This window comes from Battus philenor, unplaced genomic scaffold (assembly GCF_028537555.1).
Source record: "Battus philenor isolate CCGP_79_NKW_IND1 unplaced genomic scaffold, ilBatPhil1.0.hap1 SCAF_28, whole genome shotgun sequence".
NCBI lineage: Eukaryota > Metazoa > Arthropoda > Insecta > Lepidoptera > Papilionidae > Battus > Battus philenor.
In genome coordinates this window covers 1,829,538-1,840,048 of record NW_027181691.1, presented here as the reverse complement: position 1 = coordinate 1,840,048, position 10,511 = coordinate 1,829,538, and the positions used below count along the sequence as shown (strand labels likewise).

At 32.8% G+C, this 10,511-nt stretch overlaps 2 protein-coding genes across 2 annotated transcripts; both read left to right on the top strand.

The window, feature by feature from the left end:
- The first annotated feature begins 1,974 nt into the window (after nt 1–1,974).
- Nucleotides 1,975–3,322, top strand: LOC137925867 (transcription factor BTF3 homolog 4-like). Its single transcript, XM_068769337.1, has one exon. It carries the CDS (start codon nt 2,138–2,140, stop codon nt 2,681–2,683), a length of 546 nt encoding a protein of 181 aa, XP_068625438.1. The 5' UTR covers nt 1,975–2,137; the 3' UTR covers nt 2,684–3,322.
- Nucleotides 3,323–4,124: 802 nt separating this feature from the next.
- Nucleotides 4,125–9,251, top strand: LOC137925991 (TGF-beta-activated kinase 1 and MAP3K7-binding protein 1-like). The gene is made up of 6 exons (XM_068769502.1): nt 4,125–4,347; nt 5,670–5,804; nt 6,474–6,579; nt 6,945–7,209; nt 8,124–8,280; nt 8,617–9,251. The coding sequence occupies exons 1-6, from the start codon at nt 4,211–4,213 to the stop codon at nt 9,197–9,199; spliced, it is 1,383 nt and encodes a 460-aa protein (XP_068625603.1). The 5' UTR covers nt 4,125–4,210; the 3' UTR covers nt 9,200–9,251.
- The last annotated feature ends 1,260 nt before the right edge of the window (nt 9,252–10,511 follow it).

The window sequence follows — 10,511 nt, the reverse complement described above, 5'->3', positions numbered from 1 at the left end:
TGAATTAAGATTTTCTATAGCAAACCATGTAAAGATCGAAGATAGGTTCCAGGGTCACTAAAATACTACTTTTTAACACGTTCACTGCGGGCCCTATTTTGAAGAACTTTCAGCTGGTGCGGCTGAGGTCGAATCACCCTCAAGCTGAACTTCCTAGTAGTGCAGTTGAGGCCTTTTCTGCCTCATGTTTCAATCATTTTTTTACAATATTGAGTCAATGCTTCGCAGACATAAAGAAAGCTATATTTGTCTTTGTCATACCTCATACGGTTGAGTGTAAACAGCCGCCGCACTAGAGAGAAAACACGAGTTTTACGCGCCGCTCCAGTGCAAAGTCTACCATGAGGCTCAATCGACCTCAAGCCGCAGTGAACGTGTTAAAAAGAAAATTGAACGAAGTAAACATTTAAAAAACAAAAATAATATAACTGTGCCCATAAATAAATTGGAATAATATTTACCTTTTTTGTAACCAGAAACAACACGTAAAAATTTATATAAATTTATTATTCTCTTTAAAGAAGAGCACAACACACTACGTCATTAAAACTGAATTCTAAAATTTTCAAAACAAAGTGAAAATTAAACTGTATTAAAATTGCGTTGATTTTTAGTTAGAAAAGGAATCCCCGAGTTTTGATGACTTGGCGCAATTAGAATCAAAAGTATTGCCATCTTTTAGAAAAAAAAAAAAGAAAATTAAAAAAAAATCAAAGACTCGAACCCAAAACAACGCAACCTCGAAAATCTAATGCCGCACAGTGAAAATTAGTACTAATTAAGCAGCGACGCAACATCGAAAAAAATGCAAAACGAAACGACGCAAAGCGAGGTATTGGTGTATTTATATACGTTTTATTACACCATGTTTATTAATGTCATCATCGTTGTTTAAACTATAGGACGACCAATATTAGACTTATATCTCATCATAGATACCCATTACGAGCGTTTGGATGGGGTTTGTATTCGAAGTTTTGTAAGATGTCGACTACACTGCGCTTACTGGTCCGTTGTCTTCGTCCCTTAAAGTCCCTGCGGCTATTTGTTCTGAGCTCTACCTAGCCTGGCTACTGCTACTTCAACCCACCAATCCACTGGGCTATGTCTACGAATCTCCTCGTTCCTGATTCGACCTCGTGTAGAAATCCCAAGCGTAGCTATAAAGATGGGTAGGCCGTTGGGCGACTGTAAGCTTATCTGACAAGAAATGAATGATTATTTTTCTGTTTGAAATCATCACTGGTTACACACATTACTTCTAGACTCTTTCCTGAACGATTATTTATGTAATTATATATATATTAATATAACGTGTCGCAAAATAATGTGCTATTTTTGTTTTTTTTTTTTTAATAATATGCTATGTTTTAACATAGTAATTACAGATGATACGTCTAATTTATTTAGTAATTTCAATTGCAATAGTGACATTCTAAAGTAATTCAACCCAAATCTGGCTAATTTTAAATATGAAACTACAGAGGCACCCAATAAATTAGTGAATATAAATCAAAGTCATCCGCCTTAGAAAAACTAGGTTGGTGCATACAAAATTGTATAAATTACCACCATCTGTTGAGTATCTATTAAAACATTTAAGTAAACTCTATTTTGCTATGCGCGCCACCTGTTGTCGATATTGTAAACTAATATAACGTTGTCAAGTTAGTAAAATTAAGCACAGACTATACAATATTATGAAGACAAATGCCGAAAATGAAACGTTATACGCATAGAATACTTAAATTTATTGCTTTTAACACAAAAATGTTGAGTAAATTTATTTTAACATTAACTAAAAAATGATGCTTATTTATTTATTTAAACATTTTTTTATGTTTAGCGACGTTAAAATCATTACATAAATAAGGATTATTGCACATTCTTATTATTTTTAACTAAGAATCTTTTTCAATGCGGTGTGTAATGTGATGAGAACGGAACGTTGTCGGAAATCAGAAATAACTTGTCGCAAATCCACCATTTTCCCTTTGTAGCTAACCGGTGTTCAAAACACGTGCGTACGATCGAGTTACATGGAAAGACGACGCGTTCGCGACTGAAGTAATTTTAAAAACATAACTTAAAGTGCGTCGCGTTCTTCTCTGCAGTTGTTACATATAAAAACAGCAAAATGAACACGGAAAAGTTGAAAAAACTACAGTCCCAAGTACGTATCGGCGGCAAGGGAACCCCGAGGCGCAAGAAGAAGGTTGTTCACGCGACCGCAGCCACAGATGACAAGAAACTGCAGTCTTCGTTAAAGAAACTGTCAGTGAACAACATCCCCGGCATCGAGGAGGTAAATATGATAAAAGATGACGGCACAGTGATACACTTTAACAACCCGAAAGCACAGGCGTCGCTGGCGGCGAATACTTTTGCAATCACGGGCCATGGCGAGAACAAGCAAATTGCGGAGATGCTCCCAGGCATCCTCAGTCAGCTCGGTCCAGAGGGTTTGAGTCAACTGAAGAGATTGGCCTCCAGTGTGGCCGCGCCGAAACCTCTCGACGAGGATGATGAAGTGCCTAACCTAGTCGGCAATTTCGACGAGGCCTCGAAACAGGAGGCGAAAGAAGTCATAGCCGAGGAGAAGGAGGAGACGAAGGAACCGGAGAAGGAGCAAGAAAAAGCGCCAGAAACAGAAACCAAAGCAGCGGACAAGAAAAATGATTAAATAGCCCCTCCGTTGAGAACACTAGTTTTTAATTTTGCTCACCCGAAGAAGTGATTAGGGTTTCCAAAGTTGAGTGTTGGTCGCAAATAGTTAGTATTTCTTGATTCAAAATATGTCTCATTTATGTAAAAAACGGTGTTGGACGAAGTGTGCACCATTTTTTGTTTTATGTTCACTCACTTTGGTAACTCCTTCCTTTCAAGGTGAACACTCCCATGCCTTATACTAACAGTTCACCTGTAACATTACACATGAGAGCAGAGTACTGTCCCATGTTGTAGTATTTGGTTAAGTGTTTTCAATAAACGTGTTGTTTTATTGGCATTATAGAAACATTTAAAAAAATGCGTCATATTGAATTATTTCTACATCTCCAGTGTCATTTCAATGAGTATATTTATAGTAAATAGGTGTTTGATACACCGCATGTAATATTTTTAATATTGTATTTTCTAAAGTTGTTACTTCATGAACTGGAATAATTGCTTTCTCACTAAAGTTTTATATTAGGTTGAAACAAATGGAACATAGTCACACAGAGCTCTTTAGACTATAAGGGCTGGTATTGTATCATAAAACATAAAAATTGAAAAATGTAAGGTTAGAGTTATATGTATTGACATAAACTTTGATCAATGACTTTGTGTTTCATTTTATATTACAAAACTCCCATACATTTTAACACGAAATTGAAACATGTGTAATTATCTATCTGATATTAACATGTGGTATTGCTGTACAATAGTGGTCAGTTTTTATCAATATTAACTTAAATTGTACTAATATATCCATTGTTTGTGGTTAAAACTTATTTTAAAGACCACTAATGATAACATTCATGCTAAATAATTGATAAAAATTATAATACTAAGAATAAAAATGATTGAACAGTGATTCATCATAAAATTAACATAACCGAAATATTTAAAAAAAATCATATCACGATCTTTTCTTTCGAAATATTACTAATATTGAAAAAAAAATATTTGCTTTGAGTCATCAAAATAAATAGAAGACAATAAAAAAACATTGAATTCGTTCTAATTTCATTTATATCTAAATTGACTATAATTAATCTTATTTTATAGGTTATATGTTTATTTTGTTTGCAACCGATCCCTCATTGTGTTACCACATCACAATACTTTATTTAAATTTAAATTGAAGTGTGGAGGAATTAAGACTGAAATAATTATTATTTTAACTAAAAAGCGAAAATCAAAGAGATATATTTTTAAAAGCGATGTCTTGAAAAACATTTGTTTTGTTGAAAAATACAACCAGTATTGACAAAATTAATAATGATAAATTGATTAAACAGGTGATAAGTATAAATATTATTCAAATTACATCATCGAAAAATAAATGTATCAAGTACCTGTTTTATTCATGTCGATTAAATCTTTTAATATACTAGTTTTGCTTAAATGTCAGAAGCAGATGTCATATACAAAATGTCATAAATTCCGTGACTTTTTCATTGTTTTGGTATTCCTTTAAAAACATTTTCACTTTTTCTTTAACAAAATGATAGCAAGGCCATGGACTGACGATTTGCCTAAATGCCAGAACACATGTGTAGCATCATATTTCTCTCAGATCGGTGGAAACGTTAGTTCGACAGATGATTACCTCTGTTTTTATTGTCAGACTGAAGATGGATCGTAAGTAATCTTGTACATAAATACGTTAATAAAATTATGACTAGAAAATTCCGACAATAATGTTTGCGAGAATCATATACCATCAGAATCGAATGTATTTTGTTTATTTATGTCTTATATACATTACATAGATAAAATATAACTCAGTCTTAACCTGATTGTTCAGGATTTTGAGGAGTAAGTTCTCTATTCTAATTATCAAACAATGTTATATGGCATTCATAGATCTCTGAGTTCCCACATCCACATGGCGCATTAGTTACAGTTTCGTTACATTTTAGTCATAACTTGAGGTCTATTGTCACGCCAACAAGTTAATTATTCTCACTTTGCTTCAAAAGTATCATAGGTCAGGTCTTGCAGGCAATAACATATGTAGATTTTAAGCTACAAATTGTAGCTTAATTTTTTTTAAATCTTGATGGAGTTTTTATTTTTAAAAAACATGCCAACCACATATAAATCCAATTCCTGATGCATACAAACTACATAATATAGAAAATCATATGTTTTAATGCATTTTTGCATGTAGTAATTTCATATTATAAGTTATGGTAGTGACTTCAACGAATTATTAATAAAATAATGAACAAAAGCAATTATTTTCAGAGTCAGCTGTACACAACTATGTAGTGTGATTATCTTTATTGCATAATCAGATATAGTTATCTAATGGTAGTGTGACCTGTTGTCTTTATGAAAATACTTACAATTATGTTAACTATTTTAGATAAATAGTGTGTAAAAATGATGAATGACAATAAAGTTCTCTTACTATGATATATATAGGTATTTTACTTCGTCAAGATAGCTTGTAGCTAATGTTCAAGTCATAGGAACATCATACTAACAACTCATATATATTAGGGGTACTGGAAAGTAATGTTTTCTTAAGTTAAATTTACACGACTACATTTTTAATAAATTTTTATTTCTGGTCAGCAATATATTCACCTTCATTATCAGCAACCTTTTACCATCTAGTATACAAACTTTAAATTGGTTTTTCTGTAGAATATGTCGACAGAAAAAAAATTACTTTCCTACTTGTATATTTCAACTGCCCAATGGCAGTAATTCAATAAGTGAAGCTTAAATTATAAAATAGTAGTAATAATTATGTTGTAATATATACAATGTAATGTCTTATTAAGTAACCTGCAATAAAACCATGAGCTGGTGGACACATTATAGATACACCCCCACATTAGGTGGACCAATAGCTAGGTCACAGGAAATTGATGTATATGGCCTTGCAATGGGTGTCTTTTGGCTGAAAATAAGAATAGTAGTAATCAATAGAAATAAAATTTATTTCCCAGCTGCCTTTATGGTGTATTTGAACCACACAATGGTTTGGATGCTGCAAGGTTCATCATGCAGAGGATGGCAGTTGAAATGCTTTTGCCGCCTCCGTCTATTAGCAACACCGATGAAGAGATACGGGATAGGCTGAGGTAAATACTTTTTTTGAGTTGGAAGCTTCTCAAACTGAGAAGTGTCATGTACATACCCATGTATGTAGAATTGTCAATGGTTCTAGAGTTGCATAGCATAGGAATAGCTCATAGTAGAAACTATACTCAACACTTTTGAAGTGGAGTCACATGATAAACCAAATACAAATATCTCTTTTCACACAATACATACCATATAATGTGACTCTCAGGTTAACAATTGTAAAATTATATGTAAATACTAGTGTTGGAACTACAGTGTAATATTGTCTTGTCTCAATGGGCTGCTTTACGCTACTTAGTGGTACTGTACTTATTTTGCATCAGGGAGCTTTGGTTAAGCCAACCCAACTCTATGAAAAATCCTAGCAGATCCTTGATCTTGTGGAGATACCTTGATGATTCGAGATGAGTAGCCCTGTAAGGTGCTACACCAGTCTCATATTATAAACAATGCAGCTATTTCTTTCTACTCATTTTTTAATCTGAGAATGACCTGTTGGGAAATATAAATAGATAAATTTTAAAACAATCTATAAACAACCTATAAACCTATAAACATCTATTTTTGATGATACATGAGAAAAAAAAATCCACCACTTTATAACTATTACACGCATATTACAATCAAAATTAATCAGTATTTATATGTGGTCTTGTGCTTTACAGGAATGCTTTTGTATCTGTGGAGAAAGCGTACATTGAAAACTATGATGGCATGATTGCTGAAAGAACATGCCTGCAGTACCGACTTCAGACATTAAATGAAACACAGGTATTGTTATTTTTAATAATATCTCATATCTACCAGAGACTTGCAAGTCTGGACATCACAATGACGATGAGACAAAAAAGCTATTGCTTTACGCAGTAAATAAAAAAAAACAGTTAAGAATATGTAAAAAGAAAATTACCGACCATCCCAGTTGTTAGAGTTTCTTCTGCAACTTCTTCACCTATCAATGTAGGCATATATTTTAAGAAGCTCATTTACTCTTTAAAACTTGCACGTTTCTGATAATTTAAACTTTATTCAAATTTTGGGAATTTGGTAGAAATGTAGATGGGTGTTAAAACTACACCATCTAAACTTTGAAACTGGTCTATGAAAAAAAATATGAATAAAATTCTTTATTTCAGATCTCTCAAAACTGCGACAATATCCTCTCCCGACTTAAGGAGATAGATCAGCATCTATCTGGAGGTGCGACAGTGGTAATTGCCTTGGTACACAACAACAAACTGTTTGTTGCCAATGTGGGGGAGACGAGAGCTCTGTTATGTAAAACCGATGACAACTCGGTGCTAAGAGTTGTTCAACTCACAGTAGATCATAGTTTGAATAATGAAGATGAGTTGTTACGGCTCTCACAGCTTGGTTTGGACGTCAACAAGTTAAGGAATGGTAAGTTAATAGTTTACTATTAAATAATTTTAATAATGCATTATTGCTTGATTGTAGAATGATTTCCAGATTATATAAGACGTGCTAATTTACTACCTATTTTTAAGAAAATGGTTAAGAACTATTTACTAGACCTATCATTATTTATGTGTTAATTCATTTCTTTTTCTTTACCTGTTTTTTTATTCTTTCTGTGCAAGTGCAAATCAATTTTTTATTTATTATTGTATTATACTTATATGTATTAAAAATTATTATACATTATTAGTATGTATTGTACAAATTTCCATACTATGGTTGTCTGTAAGAAATTGCCTTGTGTGATAAGACCACCAATTGTACTCTTGTTTAATATTATGAAACTATTTAAATGTATTCTAGCATGTTCAATAAAGTATATTAAATAAAAACATTGCTTATGCATTATATTTTGGCACCCGTTTTTGGGGGCTTATTTTCCCTGTCTTAGGTACATAGGGGCTATTTTAACAAAATATTTTGGCATCATGTGTTAATATCTCCCCACTAAACGAATAAATGACATGGTATAGTGATTAAAAATGGTAGATGCAGTCCGCTTTCAACAGGACCTTTTTGAAATTTGGAATATGTCTATGTCCAAAAGTGGAAGTCTTTATGTCCTAAGCCCTGTTACACCGTATTTATTATAAGTATATACGCTATATACATATCTATGTTTATATGTGCACATAAACTACCCATTATATATCCCTCTACTGTATCCATACTATGGTTGGCTTTAAGAATTAGCCTTGTGTGCAAAATGCAACTATACATATATTTTCTAGTATGTACAATATTGTGTATGTCATACTATGATCAAATTAAGTTTATAATGGTATTTGGTAACTTACATTTTATTTTTTATTATATAATTATTACTATATTTGCAGCGCAGTATCTAGGAAATCAATCTGGGACAAGATGTCTGGGCAATTATTTAGTGAAAGGACTTTACAAAGCGTTCCCCAACATTGGGACGGCTGCATCAGAGCCGGTTGTAGCAGCTCCAGAGATACATGGACCTATTGCTTTGGATGAATCTTGCAGGTGAGGTTATTACATACTAGCTGTTCCCGTGACTGTCCACATAGAATTTGACACAATTTTTTTTTGTTTGACAATTTTTAAAAAATAAAGGTAACCTAAATTACTCCCTATAACACCAGCTTTCTGCCAGTCTTCCATATTCATATATATATATATATTTGGGACGAACCGTCCAGCTTGGCAAGAAAGAGAGAACTGGTCAAATCCAACTCGGATTGGCAGTGTTCAATAAGCTCCATCTGAAGTCGAAGGTCTTAGACCAGTGTGCGTTTCCCGTGATGACATATGGATCCAATGTTCGCTTACGATGAGCTCTAATATATATTTTTGTTACAGGTTTCTTGTACTGGTTAGTGCTGGTGTATATAAACGTATTCAAGAAGTTCGAGGCTGCAGTGAACAGACGAACAAACAGCTTGCACAGATAATAGTAGAGAATTTTAGAAAAGAAACAAACTTTGTCAAAGTCAGCCAGTCGGTGCTTGAAGAGATTGAAGAGGAATTCATTTCGTATTGCTCCAAAAATAATCTGACACCAAAATCAAATACTCATGTGACATTACTCATTCGAAATTTCAATTTTCTCCCGCCAATTCAGCAAAACGACGCCATAAACATGAGGAATCCTGTCCATAAACAAAACGAAAGGACTTCGGTACGATTCAATCCGATTGTGCAATCGAAATCGAATACGCTGTTAAATGAAATCGATTCTGAATTTTATTCATCGGGAACGAATGATTTAGGAACGAACGATAGTAACATCGATACAAATCAATCGAATGAATCATCGGATATATCGAGCGGTCGGCCATACGATAGAGATAGAAAGATAAAAGGATACGTTGATTTTTCATGCTATTATGAAAATGTTGCAAAGGCTAGAAAAAATGGGACATTACCTGGTTTTATTAAATAATTTCGCTATTGAATAATATATAATCTGTTTCATTAATTTTTGCAATATCGTTTTTTTTACTGTACAATTCGATTGGTTATAGATAAAAAAGCTTAAAAGGTGTGAATGCAAATAAATGTGTAATACACCTTATCAAAAAATTAAAATTCTGATTACTACATATTAAAATTAATTATCGCTTACTACTCGTCCCTGTAAACTTTTTACTTAAGTTACTGGCCAGTTTCATTTTAATAGAAAAATAAATAAATATAACATTTCAGAGCGATACTTATATATAGGTTGTTTGGAAATAGGTGTAAAATCAACTAATAAAACAATTATCTTTAAAATCATATTTTTATAATAGACCGACAAGTTGAAATGGAATTGTCTAGATATATTCAATTCCTTCCCTTCTTCAATATGTTGTAATGTGTTCTCACAGCCGTGCGCGCGCAAAAAAAATGTCCGCCATTTTGTTTGCGCACTTCAGTAGTTTTAGACAATCAGACAAGTTGAGGGTTGACGGCGTACGTCTTCATTATGTCATTTCATTTATAAATTCATATTAATAATTTGTTTTTTATTAATGTATTACAACATTAACAGTCGATCGACACCCACTACAAGATCGACACAATGACCGTTCTGAACGAGCCGCATCGAATGACATATTTATTAATTTATTTATTTATACTTTACTGTACACCGAAATAACAATAATATATATCTAAAAAGGAACTATATTTTTTTACAAAAATTGTTTTTGTGGTTCAGATTCATTTTACAGATGTGACATTAAAACTACCAGTTACCAAGAATGATTATAACACGTTTTAAATAATTTATTTGACTAGTTGAAGTAAATATTTTTAATGTTTTAAGAATTAATGAATGTCTTTAAGTGTGATATTTTGTTAAAAGAATAGTAATGTGTTTAAATAAAGTTTACAAATTAAAGAGTCTATTTTTTAAAACCCATAATATTGTTTTTAATGGCCCTGTTTTTGGGGTCTCTTTTACCCCCTTGTTATGGATGAACAAGGGCAATAATTACTTAATAGTTTTTATTTTCACGTTCTTCCTTTATCTGTCTTAATATCTTTCACAAGTTCTTTTTTTCATCACATTCTTTTTCATACCTTGTTATCTGTTATACATCGCCTCTCATCATTCGCCATTCCTCCTGGACGCTGCTGTTTTACAAGTTTTATTTTACTAGGGAAGCTATCCCATACTATTAGTAATGTCGTCGTCGTCTATTCAGTATATTGATGCCCACTACAAGCCACAGAGCTCCCCCAAAGATATCTATGGGAGGATATACAGT

Bases quoted from the DNA above. Each gene is read 5' to 3' on its own strand.
- LOC137925991 (XM_068769502.1), top strand. From the start codon at position 4,211: ATGATAGCAAGGCCATGGACTGACGATTTGCCTAAATGCCAGAACACA. The intron at 6,580-6,944 runs GTATTGTTATTT...TCTTTATTTCAG, and splicing joins AGACATTAAATGAAACACAG to ATCTCTCAAAACTGCGACAA. The intron at 7,210-8,123 runs GTAAGTTAATAG...CTATATTTGCAG, and splicing joins CGTCAACAAGTTAAGGAATG to CGCAGTATCTAGGAAATCAA.
- LOC137925867 (XM_068769337.1), top strand. From the start codon at position 2,138: ATGAACACGGAAAAGTTGAAAAAACTACAGTCCCAAGTACGTATCGGC.